Source organism: Periophthalmus magnuspinnatus, chromosome 23 (genome assembly GCF_009829125.3).
Source record: "Periophthalmus magnuspinnatus isolate fPerMag1 chromosome 23, fPerMag1.2.pri, whole genome shotgun sequence".
In the NCBI taxonomy this organism is placed as follows: Eukaryota; Metazoa; Chordata; class Actinopteri; order Gobiiformes; family Gobiidae; genus Periophthalmus; species Periophthalmus magnuspinnatus.
The window spans coordinates 8,779,418-8,807,409 of record NC_047148.1 but is presented as its reverse complement, the minus strand read 5'-3'; the positions used below and the strand labels follow the sequence as shown (position 1 = coordinate 8,807,409).

Sequence of the window (27,992 nt, the reverse complement as noted above, 5' to 3'; positions counted from 1 at the left end):
CACAGTAAAATGACAACACAGGGGTCCTTCATTTAGCGCCAGTTTGGATTCCTCTTGTGTTGCTTTTTCTCTGATTTTCTCTCTTTAGCTCGGATTTTAAACCTATTTTTATTTTGTATTTTTTACATATTTATAAGAATTAGCTCTAGAGATTACACTACGGCCACACTACACTTACAGGGCGGTAAGAACTGTCAACGCAGATCTGTCTTGTGGTGATTTTGCTTACTTTTACCATTCACTGTTACATTTCCTCAAACACACGCATACATTTAAACTCTGTATTACTACACATCTCAATCTAAACGCTTATCATACTACTACGTACTAAGCTTGAGTTTTGTGCGGTCGCTGGATTGCATTTATGTATTGTTGATGGAATTTCTGTTCGATTGGCATTTTGATTCTTTTTGACTGTAGATACGATGCTCTGTTTTTGTTGTAGATATATTGACAACATCCGCTTGTTTAAAAAGAATGGACGGTAAGTATACGATCACAAACAGATAAGGTATGAACTTAAACGGTTATAGTATGTTAATAACTTAATTTTTACAGGTGAAGATGATCTGGACATTTTGACTGCTCTTTTGGAGGAGAGTGAAGGAGTGGAGCAGCAGCAAAATCAGGCAGATGATTTGAACGATCTTTTTGACGAGGAAAATGATGGAGAAGAATATAAAGATGGTGCAGAGGAGAGGGATGACCAACTGTCTGAGCTGTTTGGTGACGTGGAGGACATGGAGAAAGAAGAGGAAAACAAAGAAGAGGTTTCAGAGAGTCTCAATAGATCCAGGGAAGATTTACAAGGTTTGTAATATAGCAACATCCTTTTAATAACAATGAAAAGGGTTCTATATATTTTAGTACATTGAATAAGACTAGACTATGTTTTTTCTAGGCCATGTGTTTGATCTTTTTTGTTTGTTTTGAATCAGATGAGTTGAAGAGGATGCAAGAACAGATGAAGAAACTACAACAACAACTTGAAATGAGTCAGAGCAGTTTTACTTCTAAATCTCCTGTTTCCCCTAACTCTCCATCACAACAGAAAACCTCAAAACCAAACTTGCCTAAACCAGCTCCAGTGCAGAAGACCAAAGCTCCGGGAGGTGTGAATGCATAGATGTTTTAATCCTGTCTTTTTAATAACTTAAACTGTGCATTGTGGATATTATTGTCAAATTTCATTCTTGATAGACACCACTTCCACTCCACTGAGGAAGGTCCAAGAGTCGTCAGACTTCTCTGCACAGCTCAGTAATGCAGACTCCTTCATAAAGAAACCAAGAGTTGCTCACCAACCCAAAACCAGAACATCACCAGGTATATAATGACTGTTAAGTCACTATAGCCATGTCTCCTGATTTTGAATTTGTTTGTGTAGTATGGTATATGATAGATACCCCGTAAGTCTAAAAAGTAGGCATTTTTACAGAAATGGGGAATAAAACACAGCAGTTCATAGTGCTCAGTTTGTCTCAAATGTGAACATTTATTTTATTTTTTATTTTTTAATTATTTATCTTATATTATTTAATATTTTTTTATTTTTTGTTTATTTTTAGGTTTGTACATTTATTTCAGAAAGTTACACTTAAGTTACTTTATTAAAGATATAGTATGCAACTTTTGGTGTATGGCACAGCACCTGCATGATTCCATGGAAACAGTGCTAATTAGACTAATAATCCATTTGCGAAGCCTGATGAGTTTTGAAATACAAAAAAAAGTGTATTCTTTGTTACAGACAGGGACAGCAGATACAGACAGGGCCTAGGCCTGCTCTGACCACAAACTGATAAGATAAGATATGCCTTTATTAGTCCCACAGTGGGGAAATTCCAGTGTTGCACCCTACAGTTAATGAACAGAAGGAAAATGGTACATGCAATAAAACAAGATAATAGATAAATAGTTTAAAATAATTTTAAAAAATATACTTAAATATAAACTAAAAATAGACTCTAATATAACATCTTCATAAAGTGACTTAAGTATTGCACATAGGTATGGATGAATGACACATGTTCAGTGTTAACAGTGTTCATTGTACAGTCTGACAGCAGCAGGAAGGAAAGACCTGCGAAACCTCTCCTTCACACAGCGAGGGTGAATCAGTCACTGAAGCTGCTCTCCAGGGCAGACAGAGCGTCCTGCAGGGGGTGAGACTCATGGCCCATCATAGAAATGACCTTAGCCAGGACCCTCCTGTCCCCCACCTCCTGCACTGAGTCCAGAGGACAGCCCAGGACGGAGCTGGACCTCTTGATGACCTTGTCCAGCTTCTTCCTCTCCCTCTCTGTGATGCTGCTGCTCCAGCAGACCACACCGTACAGGATGGCTGATGCCACCACAGAGTCATAGAAGGTCCAGCGTCAGAAGTCTATCTGAGTGTCTCACCTAGAGCATCTCTCCTCCTGGTTCTGAGTCCCCCCCGAGCATCTGAGCTCTGAGTATTTATACTAGAATGACAAAGCTACATACATTTCAAAGTAGGGTGACTTTTGTTTCACACCTATGAGATAATGAACTTTACACCTGAGGACAGATAAGACAACAAAGGCTTTCCTGTGGGATGGGGACTTACATTTCCATCACACCATAAAATTGGGAATCTTTATGGTTATGATGACATGCATATCCTTTAAACAGAAATAACATTTAATTTTGTTTATTTTCTCAGAGAGCAGAGGTCCACTGATGGAGATCAAGTTGGGCAGTTCTTTCCAGCCCATGGAGACTCCAGCTGCCAATCCTCTCCGCTCTCAATCGTTTAACACCAGACCTGGGTCTGTAGCAGGATGTGGAGCAAGCTCAGGAACTTCAGGAGGATCGACCAGACCCTCTGCTCTCCCTATTCTGCCCAAAGATGTGGCTGTTGAGAAATACTCTGGGCTCAGACTAAGGTGGAAAAACCCTCCTAAACCTGAAATGAATAAATTACAATATCTTGTCACCAGAGATTTGCTATTACTTCATGATTATTTACAATGACAGTAAAAATAATTGAATTTAATAAATAGGATATACATTGTTTGACAGTGATGGTGAGCTGTAGTTATTGTTTTCTCTACCTGAGGATTGACTAAAAAAAAGCTAATCACTGAAAAAAAAAAAAGAATAATCAAATTTAAATTAGGAGGATATAAATAAAAATAAGGAGAAAAGGTAATGGTAGAGGTGGTAATTTTTTTAATTTATTAAAAAAAGTTTTCTTATTGTTCCCAGAAAGCCACGTGTGTCTTCCAGTGACATGGACCATAAGATGGCCGACCGGCGCTTGATCCGTTTGTCGTCGGTCCCGGAGCGTTTGACCCGAGAGAAACTGGAGGAGAGTGACTGGGTCACATTTGCTGTAGTGGTCAGTAAGGTCACACCACAGAGCAGCAACAGTGTGAGTATATTTAGAAAAATGTATTTGTTTTTTTAAAGAAGAACCATATTTTAACGTGCATTATTTTTCATTTTATAAAACTAAAAATATTATTATTATTATTATTATTACATAACAGTTGTGACACTTTTCAAGATGCCCAAAGACACTTTACATGAGGAGACAGAAGACAAAGGCGATTTTAAAGAGATGGGGAAATTTAGTATAGTTTAGAGATTAGAGTTTATTATTAATCCTTAAAATAACAGATCTTTATTTAATTAGATAATAAACCCATACAGATAAGAGATCAGTCGTTATTGGAGTAATAATGACATATCAGCTATGCACATTGATATACAAGGGTGTCAACACAGCCTGGGACTACTACTACTTAATGGTTATAAAAAATGTATGTGTATATATATATATATATATATATATATATATATATATATATATATAACATACATTTTCTGCAGCCATATTTTTATCTTTACCATCCATTTTCTTTGTTCATGTTCTCTTTAGGGTAAAACTTTCAGCATCTGGAAGCTAAACGATCTTCATAACCTGGAAGTGTTTGTGTCTCTACTGTTGTTTGGTGAAGTCCATAAAGAACACTGGAAAACTGAACCAGGGACTGTGATCGGGCTGCTCAACCCCAACCCCATGAAACAGAAGGAGGGATACAATGGAGTACTGTATTATTTTTGTTTTTTTACTTTTTACAATTTAAAAGATACTGTTGGGTCTAAGCATGCTCCTACCAAAGTGGAGACAGTAAGAACTTACTGTAGTATTATTTATTCATTGTATATCAATTCTTTGTGTTTTCAGGTGAGTCTGACAGTAGACCATCCTCAGAAGGTGTTGTTGATGGGTGAAGCTCAGGATTATGGGACTTGTAAAGGAGTGAAGAAGAACGGAGAACCCTGCTCACAGATTGTCAATATGGTATGTCCTGATTTTCAATTTTAGACACTTTTGATGTGAATGGAAACTTACAAGTTTTAAATAGTTTATGCTAAAATGAAGGCATGATATGGCATCAAAAATAATTAAAAATAGAAAGAAAAAGCATTTATTCCAATTTATGATATTTTATAGTTGTTTTTTGTATGTTTTTTCCCCCAAACCTTTCACAGTAAGTGGCTTGTCTATTGTCCAATTCTTAAATATTTAAAGTTGGTTTATTGTGTCAACCCTAATGGTTGCATATCCAAAGTTGGACAAAAAAGCTGATATTTTATATTTTGTGCATTTTTAGTGACATTTCTACTTGGATTTGACTTGCTAATATCTATATAGGCCCTGTACTAACAACTAACGTGTATATATTCTGTTCAGTATGAGTGCCAGTTTTGCCAGTACCACGTCAAAGCCCAGTATAAGAAGATGAGTTCAAAGAGAGCTGAACTGCAGTCATCGTTTTCAGGAAAAGCACCAAACAAATTCAAAGGAAAAGGATCAAATCTGAGAGAGAAACTGTGTCAGGACGGGTTTTACTATGGAGGAGTGTCGTCTGCCGCCTGTGCCGCCTCAATGTGAGTCAAAGAGATACTTTTAGATATGGAAGTTTTAGTAGTGCTGTTATGCATCATATATATATTAGTTAGATAGTCACATACAAATGTTACAATTGCAATCTCTATCTTCTGACATGCTATCTGTAAATTGGCATTTACGATTTCAGTGGAGCATCCAAACCAACCAAACCTGGACAGAAAACTCTGGACAAACTGTTTGTGAAAGGATCAACTCGACATGTGGCTCAAGCTAAAAGACTAGGTGGGTTTTATACAACAAATGATCTCACAATAGAAATAGTATAATGAGGAAATATACATTTATACATAAAGATTCCTTTTAAACTATGAACTCTACTTTGATAACACATTATGTATTTTTTAGCCATGCAGTCTGGGGATGTGTCCGGCTGCTCTGATGAGTTCAAAAGTCTGATGTCAGCACCGACTCCTGGAGCTCTGCAGCTGAAGAAACATTTAACTCAAAACAAAACAGGTATGTCACTATATCCTTAGAATATATCCTTATGCTCTATGCTGTAATCATCACACCCTGCCCATCAGGAAGATGGCACCGAGGCAAGGCACTGTATATTGCCTTTGTTTTTCTTTTCAAATATGAACAACAGTATTGAAACACAAGAGTAAATATGATCTTGAAATCCTTCTCTAGCTTTCACATTCATTCTTTTTTTTTAGTTGGCCACTATCTCTGTATTACAAGTTGGCTATCTATAAAATGCTTTTACAATACAAGTGTCAACTTGCACCATTATTTATTTATTTATTTTATTTATTAGTTTATTTGAATAGGGACAATGCACATTAATCAACATTATATATATTATATTATATATATATAGTTCACATTTGATGAAGCTGTCTTTTCCAATCATATTATGATTTATGCATTTAGAACAATAATGAGACAAAAATAATATTTTATTGTCCAGCTTTTTATTAAACTGTTATTTGACTGCTGAATCCTCACTTATCTTTAATTCCTCCACAGTTGTTAAAAATCCAGAGGGCAGTCCAGTTCAATCCATCTCCGCTGCAGACCTTTTAAAACAACAGAAACAAAAGCAACGTGATCTCCTCACTGCCCGTAGACAACGAAACGCCCTCCTGTCTCCAAAATCTCCGTCCCTGAGTCCAGCCACCCTCTCCACCCCCTCTGCTCCTACACTGGGACGGGGCTTCTCTGAGGGGGATGACATACTGTTCTTTGACAACAGTCCCCCTTCAGCACCTGCACAGAGCACCATGAGTCTGTCTGCTGCTAAAATGGCCGCCTTGAAGAAGCTGAGGGCCAAAGGAATGGGACTGGAGAAGGAGGATCCAAATGCGGTGAAGAGGAAACGGAGCAACAGCAGTGAGATCAGCGCAAGAGTGGAGAAGAATTGCACGTTGCCTAAAGGTTAATTTATGACATTGTGTAGATCAAAAATAGAAAAATGTTGTGTATTGAAAAAGTAATGATAAAATTTAATCTGTATTTCTTTGTTTCTTTCCCGAGTGGATCAAATAAATCTAAACACTAATTTATTTGCTTTTTTGTCCCAGATGGATCAAGTAACGAGGAGGAGGAGCCAGCTCAGAAAAAAAGAAAAGAGCAACAGGAATATATCCAGTCAGAGGAATTTCAGAAGATTCTCAATGCTAAATCCAGACACAATGCTGTACTACAAGCTGTACGTGATTACTTCAAAACCCAATGAAAAATACATGTGATAAAAAGCCGTTTTCATTCATTGTAAATGCTTAGTTACTGTTGTATTTCAGGCGGAGTACCAGCTGCAGGAGAGGTACTTTGATGCTCTAGTGAAGAAGGAGCAGATGGAGGACAAAATGAAGGGCATCCGAGAAATGAAGTGTCGAGCTGTCACCTGCAAAAAGGTTGGATTTGTGTTTGGTGATATATATACGGGCTAAGTTTAGGAACAATTTATATTAAAAGAATATATCTTCTCTGTTTGAACAAACTGAAGACAATCTCAGGAAATGTTTAAAATATAGCAAATTGCTAAACTAAAGCTATCCTTTTTAATTTGGAATTTGTTGAAATATGTCAAAGTGCAGTGCTGGTCCATAACTTATCACTATTCAAATCTTTTATTAATTTTATAGCAAAAAAACACAATTCATAATTTTAACATAATCCAGTATTTGAGCATTTTATGGTTGAACCTAAATAATATTGATTGACTGTGTTTTACTACAGTGTAACTACACATACTTCAAGCCAGCTGATCGATGCGTGGGAGAGAACCATGATCTGAAATGGCACGACGCAGTGAAACGTTTCTTCAAATGTCCCTGTGGTCAAAGGGCCATCGCTCTGGACAGGCTGCCCAACAAACACTGCAGGTGACCGACTCACTATTTTTTTATTTTGTCTTTTTTTCATTTTTTTGAAGAAAGCACAGCCAAGTGTCTTCAAGTCATATTAAGCGATTGTTATGAAATACAAAAAAGCAATTAATTATTTGACATAGTTTCTAAATTGACTCACTTTAGTGTCAGATCTTAGACTTGCATTTCTTTATACGGTGCCAGTCTTTGATTTTAAGTCATGTCCCTCATCTTTTAGCAACTGTGGCCTTTTCAAATGGGAGCGTGACGGGATGCTCAAGGTAAATCAATGTCCCATATATTCTCAACTTCATATCTGCTTGTTACACTATCATCTTTAAATAAACAATTGTATTTTTTTTTACTTGCAGGAGAAAACTGGTCCTAAAATTGGCAGAGAGTTACTTCTGCCTCGAGGAGAAGAACATGGCAAGTTCCTCAACAGCATGAAATGACAGCACCTTTTTTGATTTTATCTGTATAAATTTAAGCAACTCGGATTTTAACTATGAGTTTTAAAAATGATTTAGCCTTTACTTTTATAATTATGGTTTTAAACAAGTGATTTTATTAGATTATTGTCTGTTGTATATTATATGAACAGCTTTGATTAAAGTAACTGAAAGGCATTATTACATTTCTTTATTATTAACGCCTTGTGTATGTTTTAAAATCTGTGACAGTCAAAGAGAAAGTGGAGAGACAATCAGGAACAATGCCACAAGGCACAATACTGCTCATTGTATTTGTGATATTACCCATTTTTTTGGTATACAGTACTGTATTTCATTTTTTGTGAATTAATTTCAGTAAGCACTGCATGCATTGGTTGCATGTGAAATTATTAAAAAAAAAATTGCACAACAGTGTCCCCCATCCCTACAAGACATGGGGTTATACTCAAGTAAAATGCTAATTTGTGTATATTTACCAAAATTCTCAAAATGTACCGTTGTGAGATTCCATTACAAAGCCTTGGCCATTGCTCCTCTTCTGCAAACTTAACTCAACCCTATTGACTTACCATTTGAACATACGAACAATGGTGGCTTTATTGACTTATGGAAATGTCTTAAATCTAATTTCAAACTCTTATCAGAGTATGTGGGGACAGATATACTCTTCTAACAGGTACAAACTTAACTTTGAAGTTGAAATAATTTTAAACGGTTCTGGGCTGTGGCAAATTACACCAATGTGCCATACCACTTTCACTTCATTTAGAATCATGAGTTTTATGTCTGTTCTCTGTCCCACACAATTCAACTTTTCAGGTTTTGCCAATTTTCAGTCTAAATTTCCACTGCAGATCCCTTCACACAGTGATGACTTTTGCAGTCCACCTCGCTTTGGCTTTTTTTCCTCTAAATAATTCAAATACCAAAGTGTTTCAGGGGGGAAGAAAAATGCATTTGCAGGTTTTTGTTAAGAAATAAAAAATTTTAATAAATGTTTGTGTGTTTAAAATACACATGTAAATTTATGTAATGGCTAATACAGGACAGACATGCAAAATATAAAAAATGATGGAATATACAATGGGCATTTACAATATAAAGATAAAATAGTTGTAGTCATGGATCTATGTTTAAGTTCTGATATAGCAGAATGAAGAGAGGACGTTGATGTGAGTATGCTCAGTGAAACCAGCGGGATCGTGGGTAAAGCCCGTCATAGTGAAACTCCCGAAACTGCTCATTCACCTCCCGAGTACGCTCCAGTTGTTCTGTGGTGGGAAAAATCCAAAAACAAAATTATAATCAATAATTTCCCTAAAGAAATGTACTTGCAGCTGCATATGGGTTCCAGCTGTATAAATGAGCCACTGAAATATGACGATTTATGAGGTTAAAAAACTTGCAACTTGGTCTGCGAGCTCCACCTGCTTGTTTCCATGGAGATGAATTATGTTTAATGCCAGACTGTCAAACATCCCAGGCAAACCAATAACATCGTATGGATACAAGCAGGTGTTGTGTCTTCCACCGAAATGTGTGAAAACTTTATTGTACGTTTTCAAATAGTTTTCATACCACTTATTCAGCTGCATAGACATTTAAAATATGGCTGCTCAAATTCAAAACAAAAGCATCTAAATATACTGAACCTGACTGTCTCCGTGGAAATCTTTTGAATTTGCAGAACTCACCATCTCTGTCCTCTTCCAAATAGTTCTCGTGCTCATTCCTCTGCTCCTCGTTGTACTCTCTTCGCCTCTCACTGTTGGCGATATGCACTCTCTGCTCAGCTGCACCAACACATGGAAAAGTATTACTGTATCAGATCATAAAAACATCACCCAGACATTTTCATACTTTAAATTAGGTCTATTAATCAGTCCTTAATCCTAGTGTAGTAGTTATATATATATATGACTCATCTAGCTGCCCCATGTCGTTGTCAAACCCTGATACTAACAAAATGTGAAGGGTGTGTGAAAAAATTTGGGCTTTATTCTTATCATGGTTAGCACTTTTAGAGTTTTAGCTTTTGTACACAATAAAAGACAAAAACGGGATATTGTAAAACTTCTGCGATTTCTATGATTTGAAGTAACTTTTGGCAGTGCAGGAAATCAAATAGATTGCCTTTCTTGGTGGATGTAAGACAGAAAACAAAACAAAAAAACCCCCAAAACTTCTTTTTTGTATCTGCAGTATGAATAACAGTCTCGCTTCATACAAATATTGAGCGCAAATATGACAATTTGTATTTCAGTTAGTGGGAAAAACAAATTAAATTGACACATCTTCCATAAAACCATTGTTGGCAGATTGTGAGACAGTTTTATGCAATAGCGCTATATTTTCCTTGACCATGTTATTCCAGTATTTTTATTTTTTTTAAACTAAATCAAGCTGGTGAAGGAGCAAGTGGAATGAACTTGGAATATGATGTTTTGGAAAAATGTGTGAATCTGAAAAGAGAAATTGTTTTGTAATATTTATTTGTTTTAGATTTGGTTTGATTTGGTTTTGTTCAGTGGCTGTTGGTTGTCCCCGTGTAAACTAAAATGAAAATGAGTCTTTCTCCAGTGTGTCCTGCGACTCCTGCTGCTTCTGTTTTCACTGAATGTGTGAGAGAAAAGAGGGGCTTAAAGCAGCTACTGTCTCCCACACCTGCTTTAACTTTCCACTTTACAATTCCACAGAGCAGGCTTTTACAGAGCAATTATAGGTAAGATCTTTGTCTGTTATGTAAAGTCACTTTCAGCAAACATAAAATTTGATAACTGACACCAGATTTTGTAGTTTACATGGAGTTTATGTAATCTTAAAGGTCCAGAAATTAGATTATAATCAGATTTTGGTGTGCATGTGAAGTCATTCCGATGTCTTTCCATTTATGTACACTTTCTATGTTTTAAATATTCTAAATATTCTAAATAAGCACCCTACAATAGTATGAGTGTTTTGGAATGTAAAAGTGCACTGCACAACTTTCCTGGCATGCAGTTCATCACCTGCTTGTCTCCATGGAGACGTTATTACTTTGCCTGGTATGTTCCAAAGTATGGCATTCAACTTAGCTTGCATTTATTGAATTATGTGTTTTTCTAAAAAATGTTCTTAAAATATACCTTGAAAAAATATACAGCCTCTCCACAGATCTGACCTGTATCTTAACCTGGTGGTGTCATCTGCTGTTTGTTTTCATGAAAATACATGAATGCCATACATCTCCATGGAGACAAGCAGATAGTGGACCCTCCAACAGAAAAGTTACATAATGCACCTTCAAGTATGTGTCGTTGAACACTCACCTATACGCTCAGCATAGGTCGACCGACGGCTGCGCCGCTTGAAAAAGTTTGAAGCGTCTGATTCGACCATAAACACTTGCTGCCCTGCCCCTAGAGGTCAGAGGTGAAAGAGTAAAGGTCACATGACATCATTCACAAAAAAACTATAGGAAAAACTAAATCACTGTGATGTTACCTGTTTGTGCGTCTGTTTTTGCATCAATATCCACCTCTGCACTCTCCACCCCAATAGAAACTGATAAGACAAAAGTTATTTTCTTTTTTTAATGTTAAAGTTTAATTTAATATTTTTTAATCCAAGCAGATACTATACATATTTTGATGTCCTGAATATTTTTTATACAAAGTTAGCCAAACAAATGCAAGCAAATTAGCACTTTATTATGTGGTAGGAGTTTGTATTCATAAATTAATTACAATTCTTAAAATTGTAGCCAATACTGACATATCGTATGACATATACAACATATGACATGTACTGTGCAATACTAATCATACAGCATTTTGCACTATAAATTGCTGAGCAGTCAGCTCCAGAAGGCAGGTGAAACTCACGGTTAAAATAAACACACCAACAACTTAAAGATAATTATAGATTCAGATGAGATACTCACTTGACAAAATTATGAAGCTTGTCAATAACGAAGCTGTGATGGCTTTAGTCCAAATCATCTTGGAAAAAAATAAAATAAAAGCCACAACTGCACTGTAGAAATATATTGAAAGAGGTAGTCTCCTGTCTGATGTGAGGCAGACAGAGAGACGAGAGATACAACCGGAGGAGGAACGAAAGAGAGGAAGGAAGAGAGAGTGTGAGAGAGGGAGAGGTACGGAGCAGACTGGTAGAAAGATTTTGAAACCAGGGCTGGGATTTGGGAAAGCTGGGCATAAAGAAGATGCAAATGACATCTGCTGTTGTTGTGTGCACTAAATATTACAAAAAATGTACACAAAAAGATGTTTACGGAAAAAATATTCAATATAGTCAACAATAGTCTAGTAGTACAGTAGTAGTATTTTGGTAGTCTGTTACTGCACTTTATTGTCTCTGTCTGTTTCTAATTTCGGGTAAATGGGTTAACTGTGGAACATATCCCCAAGCAACTGTCTGTCGTCTGTGATTTTAACTTGTCACAGCCACACACACACACACACACTGGCCACATTATTTACACTTTAGACCAGAATAGATTAAGATATGATTATTATGCTTTTGTATAAGAGTTGATGTGAACTGACAAAGAAGGTATAATTCTCCTCAAGTTCAAAGTAGCTGTTAGATTTCAGTACACAAGCCCTATCTTTGAAACTTAAGACGTGTTTTGCACGGTTGCCAAAGTACATAGAGAGATACAGTAACAGTCTACTCTCATTCATTTTATACTGGAACAACGTGGAACTACGCACTAGATCTGACAGTGAAGTAGCAGTACTGTTTTATTGGTCTTTCTTGGTTTGTATAAATTAAACAAGTTCAGTATACTAACTTTGAAGGCATTTAACACACATGATATGAGTCGCTCACAGTTCTGTAGAAGGGAGTAGAACTGCATGCTAGAAACATTATATATGGGTTACATAATGCAGGGATTCTCAGGTATGTGGTCTATAAAGACAGTGGAAAACAGCTGGACATTTTACTTTCAAGGTTTTGTGCTCTATAGCTGCAATATGGCAACCAATATTTACACTCACTTATGTACAGATACTGGAGACAAAACAAATAAAGCGTCTTGCTCTAGAATAGTGAGAATCAAACAAAGAGCCTTTGAGTTGGTGGGCAAATGATTCTACTCACCAAGCTATTGCTACACTACGGTAATTTGTAAGTAAGTAGCTGGGTTGGCTAAGTAAAAAATTCCTCAAGATTTGCAGAACAAATGAGTTTCTAATGGCAGCTTGGTTAAAATTAGATCGTTTATATCTTGAATAAAATGACCTGATTATATGAGTTGGAAAATGTTAATTTCTACTCTTTTTTTTAAACAAAGACCTATTCATTCAACAGACTGGAGTTATGCAAGATCAAGTACATGGAGAAGAAACAGGAGAGAAATAGGCCCTCTTTCAAAAACAATCAAATTCCCAAAAGGACCATTGCACACTACCATAAACTGTAAACATTACAAGACACGCACAGCTTATGTCACCTCTCTCCAATGCATGTCTGTGATGTGAAGGACGGCCACGTATAATTTAGCCTGAACCATTCACACCAAAATCAAAATGTTACAGCTTTCCAAATGTTGTCTTAAGTCACTGTCTGTACTGACACTAAGTGCTGAAAATGTAAATTAAACCCAATATTTTTCTTAATTTTAGTTACTTTGCATATTCATACAAATGTATTTCCTTATTGGTACCAGATTTTTTATTTTCAAAATTGTTACTGGCTTCAACTTATTTCATTTTTAGTCAAATTACCTAATTAGAGTAAGGAAATTCAATCAAGTAATTTATCTTAAGAAATCTACATATTCATTGTTTGAGGTCTTATATCAAAATAAACACTCAAAACAGTCAGAAGTATTGCATTAAATATATTCTTTAAAATTGATTCACTTTACATTACTGTCATAAACAATTCAAATTAGTCACATCTTTACACATATAAAATGGTTAAGGCAACTTAGTAATGATTAAGGCCTCATAACAACCTGCTAAACACATGATTGCTTCAGTTATTATTCCCATTCATTAAACAAGACAAGACAAACAGTTAATTCTATTTTACAGCCATTTACAACCATTTCCATCTTTTCAACTGTTTAAATATCCACAGTATATTTAAACAATTAACATGTAGTACAAAGATTATAGCTATTAATGTTAGCCCAATCTCATAATGAGGTATGTAATTGCTTAAATTATAACTCTTAAGTGCTTTTGAAACAAACCCAATCCCGATAACAATTCCTCCCAAACAAACGTATGAGTGTTTTTTTTTTTTCAAAGATTTCTCCACAGTTCAATGGTCAGTCTTCAAACGTCTTGCCTTTCACATTGAAATCCTGTCTCCTTGGACCAGTCTTCCTCTGAAAGCCCAAGTGTCCTATAAAACAGATCAAATTTACTTAATTTATAGAAAACACACACACACTTTTGAACTACACTATTCCTTGCGTACAAGATGGAACCAAACTACAGAGCTCACAGTGCCTGGCTTCTCCATTGTCCAAATATAGACTTTTACACAACAGTAATCTACATGCAACATATATTCTGAAATGTAGGCATGAAATAATAAAACATCTAGTGTCTAACTGCACGGGAGTCAGTACTCCTTATAAAAATATGACTTTCCATCGCTCACGGTAACACTTTGCAACATTTACACACTAGTATTAGAAACCACTAGTAGCAGTTTTAGGGTACTTTTATATGCAACAGTACTCCTTACACTTTCAAATACAAAGTTATATTAAAATAACTTGTTTACTTGATTAGTAAGTAAAGTTAGGGAATGTCTTATCCCCTAATGGAAACGTAGGCAACCTTAGTGCTGCATGTTTTAAGTTAATGGGTGAACACTGGAGTACCCTGTAAAAACCCAACAAACACAGTAACAAAATTTTGTGTGATAAACTGCTTAAGAAAATATAGACGAACATAAAAATACTGTATGTTAAATATTATTGAGAACTTGAAAAGAAAAAGTTCTCATGATAAACAAAAAACACCAAAAATAATTGTTCCGTCTGCCATATATTGAACAATAAGTCGATATAGTAATTACTGTGAAAGGCCTACCGGTAATCAAACCTGTAACCGTTTTGCCATCACCACATCCATGATCCATAACAAGTTTTCAGACCCACAATAACTACTAGTGTGCATGTGTGCTAAGCTCCTAACTATCCTTTGAGGGGAAGTAAATTTAGAAACCACAACCCTAATGTCAACAAAGTACATGTAGTAATTCATTTGCTATAATGCTCACTCCCACATGCTGTTATCAAGGATCAGGTTGCTACTGAGTTGTAAATATTTATTGACTTTAAATTACGTGTTTGGTTTGACTTCTAACCTGGAAGCTGACCCCGTCCAAATTGTACCGCTTCAATGCGATCTCTTTCACCTCCTGGTCGATGTTTTCTTGTGTAGTTCCCTTCACGTCGATGTAATAGCAGTCAGCAGCAGCGTAGTGACAGGAGATGGCCTTAAAAACAACACAAAAAATATGTTACAATGCGACATTAACCAATCCAGCTTTTCAGTTCAAACATAGATACCTCGGTTTTGAATATCTGTGGATACGCAATAACAGTCTATTTTATAACGAGGCAAACATATCACCAAACTGATCTAAATATGATTATGAAGAATATGACTTTTCTCTAATTCTGCAACTACATAGTTTAAACTGAAGAACATAATGTATGAGACAAACAGGCATTCCTATGATTGAGGCCATGTTCAATTCATGTGTGATCTCTCGATAAACTAAGCCACACTAGCCCTATAGGGGGCAGTATAAAGCAATGAACTGCCTCTTTTGTCTTTTTATCATTATAATTAGCTTAAAGTTAAATTGCATGTTTAACCAGTTGAAGATGTGTTAAATAATTTCTTTGTAAGTAAAGTTTCACACCTTCAATTGGTATATTGATATGAAGTACATACATGAACTTCAGAATGATGAAAAATTAGGACAGTTGTCATAGCAATTAAGCAACTAAATTTCTTATCTTTTGAATGGTGAAAAGTACTCAAAATGTTGCCTATAACAGGAACATGCATTTTGTGTTGAGACTGGAACTCAAGATGAATTGTGGGTAATGCAGTTGTGTACCTTGCGGAAACCCTGTGTCTGGTTCGTGCCTGAGCCGTGGATGAGCAGCGGGTGAAAGAACACAGTGTCTCCTTTCTCCATCTCAAGGTGCACTCTAGGATGGTCCGGGTTATAGTCCCTCACTCCATGATACATCTTATTCACTCCACCCTGAAGTCAAGGAAGTATTCATAGATTTGGTTATTAATGTGCAACTCTAGCGTGTTAGTTTAAAATGTATTTTAAATGAGGATGCTCAGCTCTTGATATCCTTTCTGTTGCACTTTGCTCCTGAGTGAACTGTTGTATTTTTTGTATTCTAAGAACTAGCAACTGGTACTGTCCTGAATGGTTAAAGTTAACTACATTCATAATAATTATCAGAGTGTGGATCTCTTCTTTCTCCTAGTAAGATTATCTTCCCCCTCAAGCACCCTCAGTATACTCAGTACTACTACTGACTTGATCCATGAACTCAGAACCATAAGTTATCCATGGCTAAATGAGGAAACGTCCACTTCCTACATTACCTGTAACATCTGGGTTGCCTTGTTTCACAATTACAGTCATTTATTGTCCAGTTGATATTTACAATTGTATAATTCTATTGTCTTCATGTAGCCCTACCTGAGATTTATATATGAACATGCACCACTCTCTCCATAGGCTATGGTTTACAAGTGTCTATATTTGGATGTACATGACCAGATTATGAGATGCATCACTTTGTCTTCTATCAGTGGTAGTCATGTATCACTTGTACAATTAAATACAACTGCATTTTATGTGCCCTAATGAAGTAACTAAAAATAATAACTAAGCATATAAGCACATCAGAGTGTCTCAGAGCTCTTCTTTCACCTAGTAAATTTAAACCTTGTGTTACAATTGTATCATTTGGTTTCATTTTACTATAATTTGCATATAAATATAAACATTTTCTGATATTAATGAAGCTAAGTCAGTCTATTGTGGCTTTGAAAACATGACTTACAAAATATCAGAAACAGCCTATACTTCCACGTTTACTGTGACTTTGAGTGCACAATGAATTATTAAAATCAAGTTATTTAAATCAGGACCCAAATTATAATTATATAATATAATATAGTCCTCACCTCCCACTCAGGATAGTCGTGCTCCTTCAGAGTCCCTGTGTGAGTCCCAGGCAGAACCACCAGGCATCCATTTTGTCTATTCACAGTCTCCATGGCTGTCCAGGCACAGACGATCCGGTGAGCAGGTCTGAACGGGAAATAATGCAGGTCCTGATGCATGGGGTGACGAGAGGTCTTCTTACCTAAAACAAGACAACAAAAATGATCCTCATACTGTACAATAGTCTGTTAGTAAATCTGAAAAATTAATACAGAGATTAATACAAAATATCCCATCTCTTAACGTATATCCCTAAGTATTAGAGAGATAAATAAAGAAGTCCTTAAAATGGAAACATGTGACAGACACCTATGAATATCTGATATTATGTATACAAATTTGTATCTCTTGATTATTTGTAAATAAACACATTTGAAACCAGTGTGAAATTAAAGTAAATATATAATACTTAACACTATTCAAATCAAGATTAATATTCTACATTTGTGCAATGTTATATTTATATGCTTGTCCTGCATAAAGCAGAGTGAGGTGTAACAAAACATAAAGAAAAGCTGTCTATGATATACTATACACCAAATTTAATACCTGTGTCAGGAGGTTTGTTGATTAACATGGTGTGCATGGCCATAATGTTGGGTCCAGTGAAACACTGCACATACTCCAGGATCTAGTTCAAGAAGCACACACATACAAAACTCTTACAAAGTTTTTTGTCCGAAAAGTTACATTTTTGCTGGAATCGGCTCTACCCAACACACACCAATCCCAGTAAATATATGACTTCCCCATATTATCCTTTTTTCCCCCCTTAAAGTCCATGCCCCACCAAATTGCACAATCTTAATTGCTTTTACTTTTTTCTTAATATATTCAATACTAATGCTGGTGAATGCAACATTACCTGTGGCAAGGTGCAGAATCTGAAGAGTTCAGGGTCCTCCTGAAAGTCCTGCAGTTTGGACACAGCTCTTTGATCCGGGATAAACTCAGATTTAGCGATGGCCACGTCCCTCATCACCACCAGACCGGGAACTTGCACCTCCCGACGGCAGATACGCTCAAACTCCTGTCTGAAAAATACATGACAATAACGATATTACTTACAAAATAAGCATTACATTATTGCATATATTATTGTCAACTGTTAAGTAGCACAGGTTAAATATAGGAAAGGTAAGGCATGTTTATTTGTATAGGACAATTTGTACACAAAGTAATTCAAAGTTCTTTACAGATTAAATGTTTGCAAAGCTGTGAGGTAAACCCGGCCAACCAGGAACTAACCATGTATTAACCATTAGACTCATTGTGCAGTATAAATATGGGATTGGAGCTCTAGGGGGAAAAAAATAATTAAATTGTCAGTATATTTGTTTTCAATTGCTCGTTACTGCATGTTCATAAAATTTTTCTTTAACCCCTATTTAACCAGGCAAACTGTCAGAAAAACATGACGTACTTTAACTTTAGATTAAATATTTCTCTAAAAATGTGATCTAGCCAGCATGAAGAAGGGTGCACAGTAACACTGACTATAGGCAAAGTGGCAGGTTGACCTTCTTGCACACTCACAAAACGTAAAAAATCCATTGTGTAACTTTATTTACCTGAATCTCTCAATGTCTTCATGTGACACAAGATTCTTGATGAGGAGGAAGCCATTTTCTTCATAAAACAGCCTCTGCTCTGGGGTCAGTAGGTTGTTGTCCAGAGAGTATCTATAACATTCACCAACAGTTGTGTAAATGCGTTTGGCACAGATTTACCCACAAAATAAATCCAGTGGTTTGTGGACATTTGGGCATTTTCAATCTGGACATTTATTTTAAAAACTGTGTCTCTCCACGTGTGACCATAACACTTGCCAAGTGTTGTGGTCACATCTGGAGAAGATGCAGGAAGATGTTTATTTTGGCTATTAACACGTCCCACTAACTTGGGCAGTTAAATTGTATCAAAAGACCTCAACATGTTCTACTACAATGTATGCCATGTTTTAAATTTCTCACTGTCCAGTCACTGAATCAGTTTTAATAATGCAACATCAAACTTTTCAGGTGGAGGACCTACCACTTACTTGTTACTCTAAGGAGATGTTACTGCTTAGCTCAGAATGTTCCACAGTATGGGATTAACCCTGGCTATATCCATGGAGACAAACAAATGGCAGACCCCTTAACCAGAAAAGTTATATAGTGCACCTTCAAAAGTACACTTTGAAAAAGACTTGCCACACTGGTCCAAGAGCAAATATGTTGGAAATCATTCTACAATGTAAACAGTATATTTAAGTCCTCTTTTGGATCTGGTTTAGTCCAGACTGTACTATGTGGAAAGCCATTTTCTTCTGGTGTGTTTTTTATTTATTCAATATCTTTGTGACCAAACAGTCCACAAACATATCAGATAACTACAAAGCTTGAAAAAGGTTCATAATTAGATATTATATTATGTTTTAGGTCAGTCAATACTGTAAGACGACAAGGATGAATCTCATAATGTAAATAAACAGAAGAAGCAGGTCATTTAGAATCTACGGCGGGGTCAGTGTTACGTTATGCAAACCAAAAAAAAAGTCAACCTTTGCCCCCAGCTGATAAGGCCATAAAACAATTTATTGCAGATTACAGGTAATATTGTAAAATAGAATAAACTATGGGGGCAAATAAATGGAATTAGCCAACTTATTCATTACTTGGTAGATATGTCAACATGCAGGCATCATATTTTAGGGGTATAGGCTAAATGCTTAAGTTGTGTAAAAAGTCAGGACTAACCTTAAATTTAAAGGTCGAGCGGGGGCATACGCTTGGGCAGCAGTTGGTGAAGCTCTCTATTGGCAACAAATCAAGGAGCAACAAAATCATTCTTGTCCTTTTTCTGTTTTGAGATTATAACAAAATACAATGTTGGCCACGTTTACTGTAGTTTTTCTAAACAGGTAGAGTAGACCCATTGTAGTTCAGAACCCAAATACTGAAGAAGACTCGTGTGAAAAGTTTGACAACCACTGGATTCAGGGTCACCACCACCTGTCCCTGTTTTGTACCTGTATCTAAAAGGATAAGCATTGAAAATCATACAGTTTAACAGCAGTGTTTTTCTACAGGGCTACTTTAAACTTATTATGTCTGTCCCCCTATGTCCAGTGGTGGAAGAAGTACTTGAAGTTACTCGAGTAAAGGTACAGATACTAGAGCAAAAAAACCCCCAAAAAAACTCAGTAAAAGTATCCCATGAAAAAAAACCCCTTCAACTTAAGTAAAATAAAATGATTACTATTATTTTTCCTGTGCTTTAAAAGTAAAAAGTAAGTGTTGTTGCTAATTTGTGTTGTTAAAGTGTTAAATGCTGTGATATTGACCAAAATATGAATTGTTTTTTTTAATCAACAGTTGCAATACAATTCAATTTCTTAACTTTTATTATGAATTTTGTGTATTCATTTTTGTTTACTCAGATTTGAAGCTTGAAATCAAAACCTTAAAAATAACCCCTCAAATCATATGAAAAGTACTTTTCAAAGTACAGTTAAAAAATGTAGTGGAGTATAGTATAAAGTACAGACACCTGCTCTCAAATGTAGTGAAGTAAATGTAAAAAGTACCCACGGTAAAATTTACTTAAGTAAAGATGAGATCGCTAAAATTGTACATAAGTAGGCCAAAAGTACTTTACTACTTTTAACTATTTGTTTCGTTCACCCTGGACTACACACCACTTGTAAAACACCCGTGCAATATTGACATGCTAGCTCCAAATAGCATTGTTCTACCGGTTGATCCTGTTAAAATAACGGTATGTACGTAGGCCATTGTAGGGTATGATAAAAGCTAACATTATAACATTGTAAAAAAAAAGTGCTCCATTCGAGGCCTGGTACACAGAACAACACCCCCGACCTCGACCGTGGTGCTGTCCCACCTCTATACGTTCTGTTTCGGTCTAGCGCTGTTCAGTCTCCTCGGCAATGTAAAGGATACAATAGCGGCAGGAGGACGGTCTAGATGTCCGATTAAATGTTTGAGTCTGTCCGCTGCCCGAGACATTTTTGATCCGCACTGACCCCGGACCTCCGCAATCCTGGCTGGCTCTGGTACTGCGCACGGATAGACAAGAGATAATAAACAGTGCGCAAAAGTGGGCCAAAGAGCAATGTGAGGTAACACGACACACTGCGATCACGACAGAAAGAACTAAATGGTGATAAATTTAACAAAAGACAATAACTATATAACTTGTAACAAAAAACATAAATGAAGTCCATTATTTTAAAAAAGGTTGTAGTAAATAGGTAATTTTTCGAGAAGACAAGCATTTATCGTAGTCAACCAGAAGATGGCGTTACACAATAGCGTACGACCATGTTAACCACAGACCATCATCAAGACTGATAAATCACTTATTTCATTATTTCTTTGATGATACCAGATTTTTTTTTTTTATCTATGCATTTTACGGGTGGCTTTCTAATAAATTCCAATACATCATTTAGTACGCACAAACATAAACATATTTGCCATTGCTAAATAACTCAACCCAAAACCGTAATAGCCCAATAACGTTTATAAAAAAAAATAATAATAATAATATAAACATGGGTGTGAAAACGTTGGCCTACTTTGCAAATCCACCGATGTATGGCTATTGTTTATTTATTATAGCTCAACTGTGTCTGGCAATTGAAACTAAAACCCTGACCACTTGATTAAATAACCTCAATACCGATAACCGGAAGTTGGTTTTATTTTGAATGTTGTAAATGCAAACATATCTGACCTGCCTTTATTGTGAAAGGACCACTCGCACGTGCGTTTCTCTGACTTGACAGCTGCTGCCTCTTGTTGCTGGCACTCCTCCCATCTCCTGTGTCGAGAGGACCTCCTCCAGCAGCTTTAAACTGCTCCACCGCCACACCAGCGACATTTTGGGGGCTCGGTCTCAACCCCTCTACCTGTTATTCCTCAGATCTGTCCCCCAATGTTTAACTAAAAGGATATTTGTCTCTTTTCCGGTACGTGGCTTCGGAAGCTGAGCGCACACGAGGAGCTTGTTGAGCCGAGGCTGTGCTGCCTTCAGTGGGCGGATAAAGAGAAGGCATCCGGGCCTGGGAGCTCCACATTCAAGTCAGTGGGTTGGAGCGACGGAATTCAACGTTTTCAGGTACGTTTACTTTATGATCTCATAATAGACACCGCATTTACTCGCATGCAATGTCTTATATGCCGTTCAGATTGATCTATACCAGGTGAACTAGACTTTAGGTCCATTGGCAGCACCAGTGCAAATGAAAACATAGGAAGCGACAACTGAAGAAGAATGCGTTGCTTTTCTGTCATCTTTTGAGCCTTGTCTTTTATCATCATAGGTAGGCTCAAGTTCCTGTGCATTATTACACAAATCAATTATTTTTACACTATTACACTGTTGACTATTGTGAAAAAGCCTGTTCACTTGTAAAGCTACCTAACGATGTCAATTTATTGCCACATATATATATATATAGAGAGAGAGAAACAAATATAATTAATAAAACATAAGCTACTATAAATTAATACAACCAATACAATAACCAATACAGCAAACTTAATAGAAATCTACTGCTTGTAGTGCACCAATTTAAGGCAAATTTGGCATTACATAAGAGATCAATCCCAGTGCATTTAAAATAATTAATATAAGTATTAACCACTTATATTCTTCATTGCCATTAATTTAAAAAGTAGGTGGTAGCATTTGTGTGTTTTTTTGTTTTTTTTTGTTTTTTGGTCCTTGTGAAGCTTGGCATTTCTACTTGAAAGAACTCTTCTGTTGGTTCAGCAGGCACTTGATGTGATCAGTGATGGTGCTGTCTGATGCTATGTTGTGGGAGGTAGCTATATGTCATCTAGCAATTTAATTAAAGTGAGATCACAGGATTAACTAATTTTATTGTCATTTCCAACTATGTCATGGTTAGATCATCAAAAGAATAAAAATGTCTGAATAAAAGACAGGTGAGACAGGTATGAACAGGGTAAACCATTAAAAGTTAAGAATGAATCTGTGTCTTATATAAGGGCTAAAACAATAAAACTTGTTTTCCATACACAATTTTCAGTTATGCAATGTGAAACACCGACTAAAGTGTTCAAAATGGTTAAGACCCAGATTAATACATAAAAATGTACCTTACCTCTACTATTGGGATTTACATAGTTGATTGATCAATTTCTATCATAGTTCATGCTTTTATTGTAACTTCTGTTCTTTATGTATGTAAATGACCCACATTCGGATGCATGTTGCTGGCTCTGTGATACACCCCCCCAGAGGACAGTGTAATTAGCCTGACACAGCCCCCTCCTCATGTCCAGAGGCCGCACAGTGCAGAGCTTGTATTGACTTGTCCCTGCATTATGTGGCTCACTACAGCAATATAAGAGCCGGAAGCATGTACCGTGAAATGTGCACATAACATACATCTGAACATACATCTACCATGGGAATATTTCCTCTACAAACACATAATGGTTTCAACATATCAAATTTGATTCAGATTTTAACACAGTACATTCAAATATCCATTCTTAGAGAATTAGTCTGTGCCAAAATCAACACAAAAGGCTACATTTGTGATAAATGTTTAGATCTTGAAAGCTTTTGCATTTTACATGTCAAGACATTTACATTTTAGGCTTTGTCAGAAGGAAAAAAAACAAAATGTTGCAAGTCTCACAGTTTTTTAATAAGTGAGTATTGCTTTGGCACGATTTTATGGTAATAATTGTGCTATATATCTTCTTCATAAAAAATCTACAACAGATAATTTGCTAGTCTTATATTTTGGAAGAGGGCTGTCAATACTGACCATTGAAATGCTTTTGTGTCGGCCGCTTTAGAAAGATAATTACAGACCAGAGGAGGCTACCATCAGCCGCACAGCGATATCCATACTTTATCTATTGGTTAGAACAATCTGGCTCAAAAACTGGTATACCACAATACTTTATAACAGAGCTTCATGCACTCAGGGATGCTCTACAACGCTGTCGCCATTGGTTATGAAGTCCTTATAATTTCATATTACTTCAACATGTGTGTTTTTTGACATTTTGTGGTAAAGTTGTTTGGTTGTCAAAGTGAATGCATCATGAGTCTCCTCTTCAATGCTGTTTATCAAAAAAAAGTAAAATGTCTTATTTTGCTTCATTAAATAGTATCTGTAGGAAGTATTTAATGTATGTACTGTGCATTCATCAACATAACATTTACAAACAGACTTTAAATGTCATTTGTTTGCCCTGGTTTGTTTGGGATGTTTTTTCCTTCCACTGTCTGTCCTGAAGCAACAAGATCAGTGGCATTATATGGATCAGGAAAGAAATGCAAGTATTATCCTTTTGGTATGATTGCTATTTGTTGTCAAACACTGCAACCAATGTGGACATTTTTGTAAGTTACAAGGACTCATCACATTGTAGATCTCTGGAGGATGGGTCCATGATGCAGATATCTCATGATCATTGTACATTTGAACAAATATGGTCTTTGTGTCCATTTCATTTGGACATAAAGGGATTAAGTTGTAGTTCTACGGAAGCATTCAGGAACAATTACTGATTGTAGAATAATCGTCACCTTTTCTCTTGTGGTGGTAGTTTGGTATTTTCTATAGGTGTGCTGTTTCTTTTGGGCTTTTACTTTAAGGGTGACCACAGTACATGTAATACCTTTGAATGAATGTGATCATGGTATATGGTTTATGAGAGATAATCGGAACCCCGATCTTCTGTTGAGATATTCTCAGTGACTAGCTTCACCGTCACTCACTCAGAGAAAAAGTAATTGGCATGTGACAGTGTTTGAGTATAGAAGTGCTTTAAACTGAAAATCTCAGAATAAAAATCATACTGTGATGAGACCATGTTGACCTGAATTTGGCTTTTGCAGTTACATAGATGAACCTGTGTAATACCCATAAGCTTCAGGGATAAAGAATGAATTATCCCTTTTAAACTAAAACTTTCAAACCATCCTCTTGTTTTTTGTTGTTTTAAAAATAGTTATAGACTGGAAGTTGAAATTCTCAAAGAAAAAAGTTATGTAATAGAGATTTTCAGTCTATCAAAACTTTTGACTCATTCAACTGTGAATTTTAGAAAATCAGTGTGATGTCTGGAGATTTGGCTTACTTACTGTACTTTTGCCAATGCCACATAATAATTTCCTCATCAAAAAGCTCATTACTGCTTATGTTCCAGAAAAGTCCTGCAACATCATTGTAAGAAAAGCGTGGGAATCTTTGTAGACTGCAGTTTCTGGGGCTCAGGTTTAAAATTCTGTTGCCCTTGACAACCAAGTCTTACTTTTGACTTCTGCATTGTTTTATATTACTGGCTATGTACGTGATAATAAAAAATATGTATCCAGCATTTCCCATTAAGCAGTTTATTTTATTTATGTCCTAATTAAAAGAAATGCAAAAAAAACAACCAAAAAATACAGCTAACATAGCAAAGCAATGTCAGTCATTCATGATAGGAAGCGACTGAATATTTTATGTTAAAGTTACGTTTCGCTTTTCTTAAACCCTAAACCCTAATGATCCCTTTGCATTGCCTGCTATATACTTTCCTCACCCAATAAACACCATGACATTGTGCACATATGTTGGTCTAGCTTACGTCTTGTGGGGCTGTTTTGAGCTGTCAGTTCACTCCCTATGGGTGGATTTGCAGCAGTGGGGGCGACGTGGCAATTACTGGGTTTTTAGGGTCTTATTCTTGGTCTGCGTACAGTTTTAGCGTGGGATGACTTCAGCTTCACAGTCAGATGCAGTGATGAGGGAAAGTTATGCTAACCATGCAAAGAATGCAGAGTGGTGTGAATCTATTGTCTCATTCACACTCGCAGTGCTGTTTTTATGGGGAGACACACGCAGTACGCTACTCATGTATTTAGGTCAGCTTGCCTCAGAGTGAATGCTACTGTCAGCTTGGAGAAGGTTGTGGTTGGAGGAAGTAGCTTGGTTGGTGAAAAAACTAAATAAATCTGTCATGAATGTAACATTTTATTTTTGTTGTGAGTGAATGTGTGGGTGACAGAGGGGATGTTTGGTCATGATTGATGTGATGACAATATATTCAAAAATGTAAAAATTAAAAGTTTAAAATGTATTTCATGTTATGGTATTATTGTACTGCATGTTGGCTCTTTTCTCTGCAACTTGGTTATAATAAAATCTAAAGACGATGAATGTAGTCCATGCATAGCGATATGGTGACCCCCTTTTATCTCTAATTTCTCCCCTCTTTGTTTAAATATAAAGCTGCACAATGAATGAAAATGCGCAAGTATTATCTCTTGAAATTAAAGTTTGAATCTATTTTTTTAATACATTTTACAGACCACTTGTGACCAATGTGTACAAGATGTTGAAATTCAGAACCAAATTGCATGACTTAATTTGTCCCGTAAAAGCAATAAGGAAACTCTTACTATAAAGCCACTGACTAAGCTTTTTGTCAATAGTTTTTTCCTGTAGTGGTCTTCTGGGAAAAGGTTTACCTGCGTGTATTGTACCAGAGGGCTACATACAATAGTACTTTGGTCAGTGAAGTCAATTCTTCTGTCCCATGTGTCCAATTAAACCTACAGACAAGCAACCATATTGCACCTGGCTGCACTATATTGAGCAGGTAAATATGTCGCCTTTATTAAAGAGATTGATTTGGTGTGTACTGTGTTACTGAAAACACAAAACAGAAGCTGAACCATACTAGCTGAACCATACTTACAGCTATACTAACATTAAAAAAATATATACATTAATTTCAGACATGCCTGATATGTTGCTGCATTGACACAGTTCAACCAGAAAATACCAGTGTGAAAATAGCTGGAGGCCAAATGTCAACAACGTATACAACCGTATAGTGCTGTCCTATATAACCATAATGTAACGACGTCAATATCAATAGCTTTTAATCATTGAATAGTTCATGTGCTTTTTGCATACAGGGTTTTTCAGCAACTTGGGTTGAGTAAAGTGCATTTCATAGTCCAATACAATTTAAAAGCACACACTGGAGCTTGAGCATTGGACAATTAGCCAAATGTGCATTACTTTGGATGGTTGGGATAACCAGGAAGTTTGTTTTAAGGATAAAATTACTCAATTAGTCCTTTTGCCAAACAGAGACAGTTACTAATGGTGAAACTGATTCTGATAATATTTAGAGCTAACATAGGCTACAGTTTTCACACAGTTTATATTCAGTCGTCGTTCTAATGGCATTTGACAAAGAAATCTGACTTCCGCCTCATGACCCATCTCATCTTATCATTTACTTCATGCCTCACGCCTGTTCTGTAGAAAATCTGCAACAGGAAAAGAAATAGCCAAGATAAAAAGTAGAAGTAGAATTTAGATTGTTATTGATAATTATAGCGGTACTTTTGAGTTAATATTGTTTAGATTTACTTAATGAATTATGCCTTCATTATTTGACTTCACAAATTCAAATTCAGAAAATATAGATATGTGTTTTTGTTTTTTTGTTTTTTGTTTTTTTTTTTTGCTATATTGTTGCTTCAGTGTGATTTTTGTTTTCTATAAATTCCTAAAACTTAACTGAAATCATTAGCACCTTGAGTCATACAATCAATATTTTATATTCTAAATTAAATAGATTTTATTTCATTTTAGATTATTTAATTTTTGCAGTGCAGTCTTGTTTATTCCCATTGGCCCTTACTAAGACTGGCCTATGTTTAATCTGGGAGATTAGGCTGCTCCATTGTGGACGCTACAGATGATAATGCGCTCAGACAAACAACGACCTTTATAATAAAAACCCTGGCAGTTACATGAAGTTACATTCCCTTATTTGGGGAGCAGCTCTGTTGTGTCATTGGAGACCTGTGATGCTAAAATATTCAGTGCTCTTTCTCTCTCCCTTTACTCACTTGCACAATAGAGGATTATTTCAATAGAATGAACAAATCGGATAAAATTTGACTGTGTGTTCTTTGTTGTATTGAATCATAATGGAGAGAATAAAGAGGAACATTGTGAGGTTAAGGGAGGGTATG

The 27,992-nt window shown here is 36.1% G+C and overlaps 4 protein-coding genes across 4 annotated transcripts in view; 2 read left to right on the top strand and 2 right to left on the bottom strand.

Annotated features, from left to right (window-relative positions):
* The first annotated feature begins 153 nt into the window (after positions 1–153).
* On the top strand, positions 154–7,888 carry mcm10 (minichromosome maintenance 10 replication initiation factor). Its single transcript, XM_055231718.1, has 18 exons — positions 154–212; positions 446–484; positions 559–810; positions 939–1,112; positions 1,201–1,326; positions 2,687–2,909; positions 3,232–3,397; positions 3,908–4,075; positions 4,217–4,333; positions 4,727–4,923; positions 5,073–5,167; positions 5,291–5,401; positions 5,918–6,325; positions 6,472–6,599; positions 6,691–6,804; positions 7,130–7,275; positions 7,499–7,541; positions 7,632–7,888. Exons 2-18 carry the CDS (start codon positions 478–480, stop codon positions 7,713–7,715), a joined length of 2,559 nt encoding a protein of 852 aa, XP_055087693.1. The 5' UTR covers positions 154–212; positions 446–477; the 3' UTR covers positions 7,716–7,888.
* Positions 7,889–8,735: 847 nt separating this feature from the next.
* On the bottom strand, positions 8,736–11,948 carry ucmaa (upper zone of growth plate and cartilage matrix associated a). Its single transcript, XM_033990149.2, has 5 exons — positions 11,638–11,948; positions 11,199–11,258; positions 11,024–11,113; positions 9,410–9,508; positions 8,736–8,986 (listed from the first exon to the last, which is right to left on the bottom strand). Exons 1-5 carry the CDS (start codon positions 11,930–11,932, stop codon positions 8,898–8,900), a joined length of 633 nt encoding a protein of 210 aa, XP_033846040.2. The 5' UTR covers positions 11,933–11,948; the 3' UTR covers positions 8,736–8,897.
* Positions 11,949–13,547: 1,599 nt separating this feature from the next.
* phyh (phytanoyl-CoA 2-hydroxylase) lies at positions 13,548–21,047 on the bottom strand. Its single transcript, XM_033990318.2, has 9 exons — positions 20,900–21,047; positions 19,694–19,749; positions 18,524–18,634; positions 17,818–17,986; positions 17,502–17,583; positions 16,913–17,094; positions 15,816–15,965; positions 15,051–15,182; positions 13,548–14,075 (listed from the first exon to the last, which is right to left on the bottom strand). The coding sequence occupies exons 1-9, from the start codon at positions 20,963–20,965 to the stop codon at positions 14,022–14,024; spliced, it is 1,002 nt and encodes a 333-aa protein (XP_033846209.1). The 5' UTR covers positions 20,966–21,047; the 3' UTR covers positions 13,548–14,021.
* Positions 21,048–21,787: 740 nt separating this feature from the next.
* LOC117391726 (cyclin-dependent kinase 17) overlaps positions 21,788–27,992 on the top strand; it is a 42,582-nt gene continuing 36,377 nt past the window's right edge. Inside the window, exon 1 of the mRNA XM_033989622.2 lies at positions 21,788–22,079. The gene's annotated coding sequence lies outside the window, so the exon portion shown is untranslated. The remainder of the gene's footprint in view (positions 22,080–27,992) is intronic.

Coding starts and splice junctions, on each gene's coding strand:
- mcm10 (XM_055231718.1), top strand. Junction 6,600..6,690: donor ACAATGCTGTACTACAAGCT/GTACGTGATTAC, acceptor GTTGTATTTCAG/GCGGAGTACCAGCTGCAGGA. Junction 6,805..7,129: donor GAGCTGTCACCTGCAAAAAG/GTTGGATTTGTG, acceptor GTTTTACTACAG/TGTAACTACACATACTTCAA.
- ucmaa (XM_033990149.2), bottom strand. CDS start 11,932: ATGTCATTTGCATCTTCTTTATGCCCAGCTTTCCCAAATCCCAGCCCT. Junction 11,259..11,637: donor AAGCTTCATAATTTTGTCAA/GTGAGTATCTCA, acceptor TTGTCTTATCAG/TTTCTATTGGGGTGGAGAGT. Junction 9,509..11,023: donor GACCTATGCTGAGCGTATAG/GTGAGTGTTCAA, acceptor GTGTTGGTGCAG/CTGAGCAGAGAGTGCATATC.
- phyh (XM_033990318.2), bottom strand. CDS start 20,965: ATGTCTCGGGCAGCGGACAGACTCAAACATTTAATCGGACATCTAGAC. Junction 17,584..17,817: donor GATTCTGCACCTTGCCACAG/GTAATGTTGCAT, acceptor TTCTTGAACTAG/ATCCTGGAGTATGTGCAGTG. Junction 14,076..15,050: donor TGGACGGGGTCAGCTTCCAG/GTTAGAAGTCAA, acceptor TCTGTTTTATAG/GACACTTGGGCTTTCAGAGG.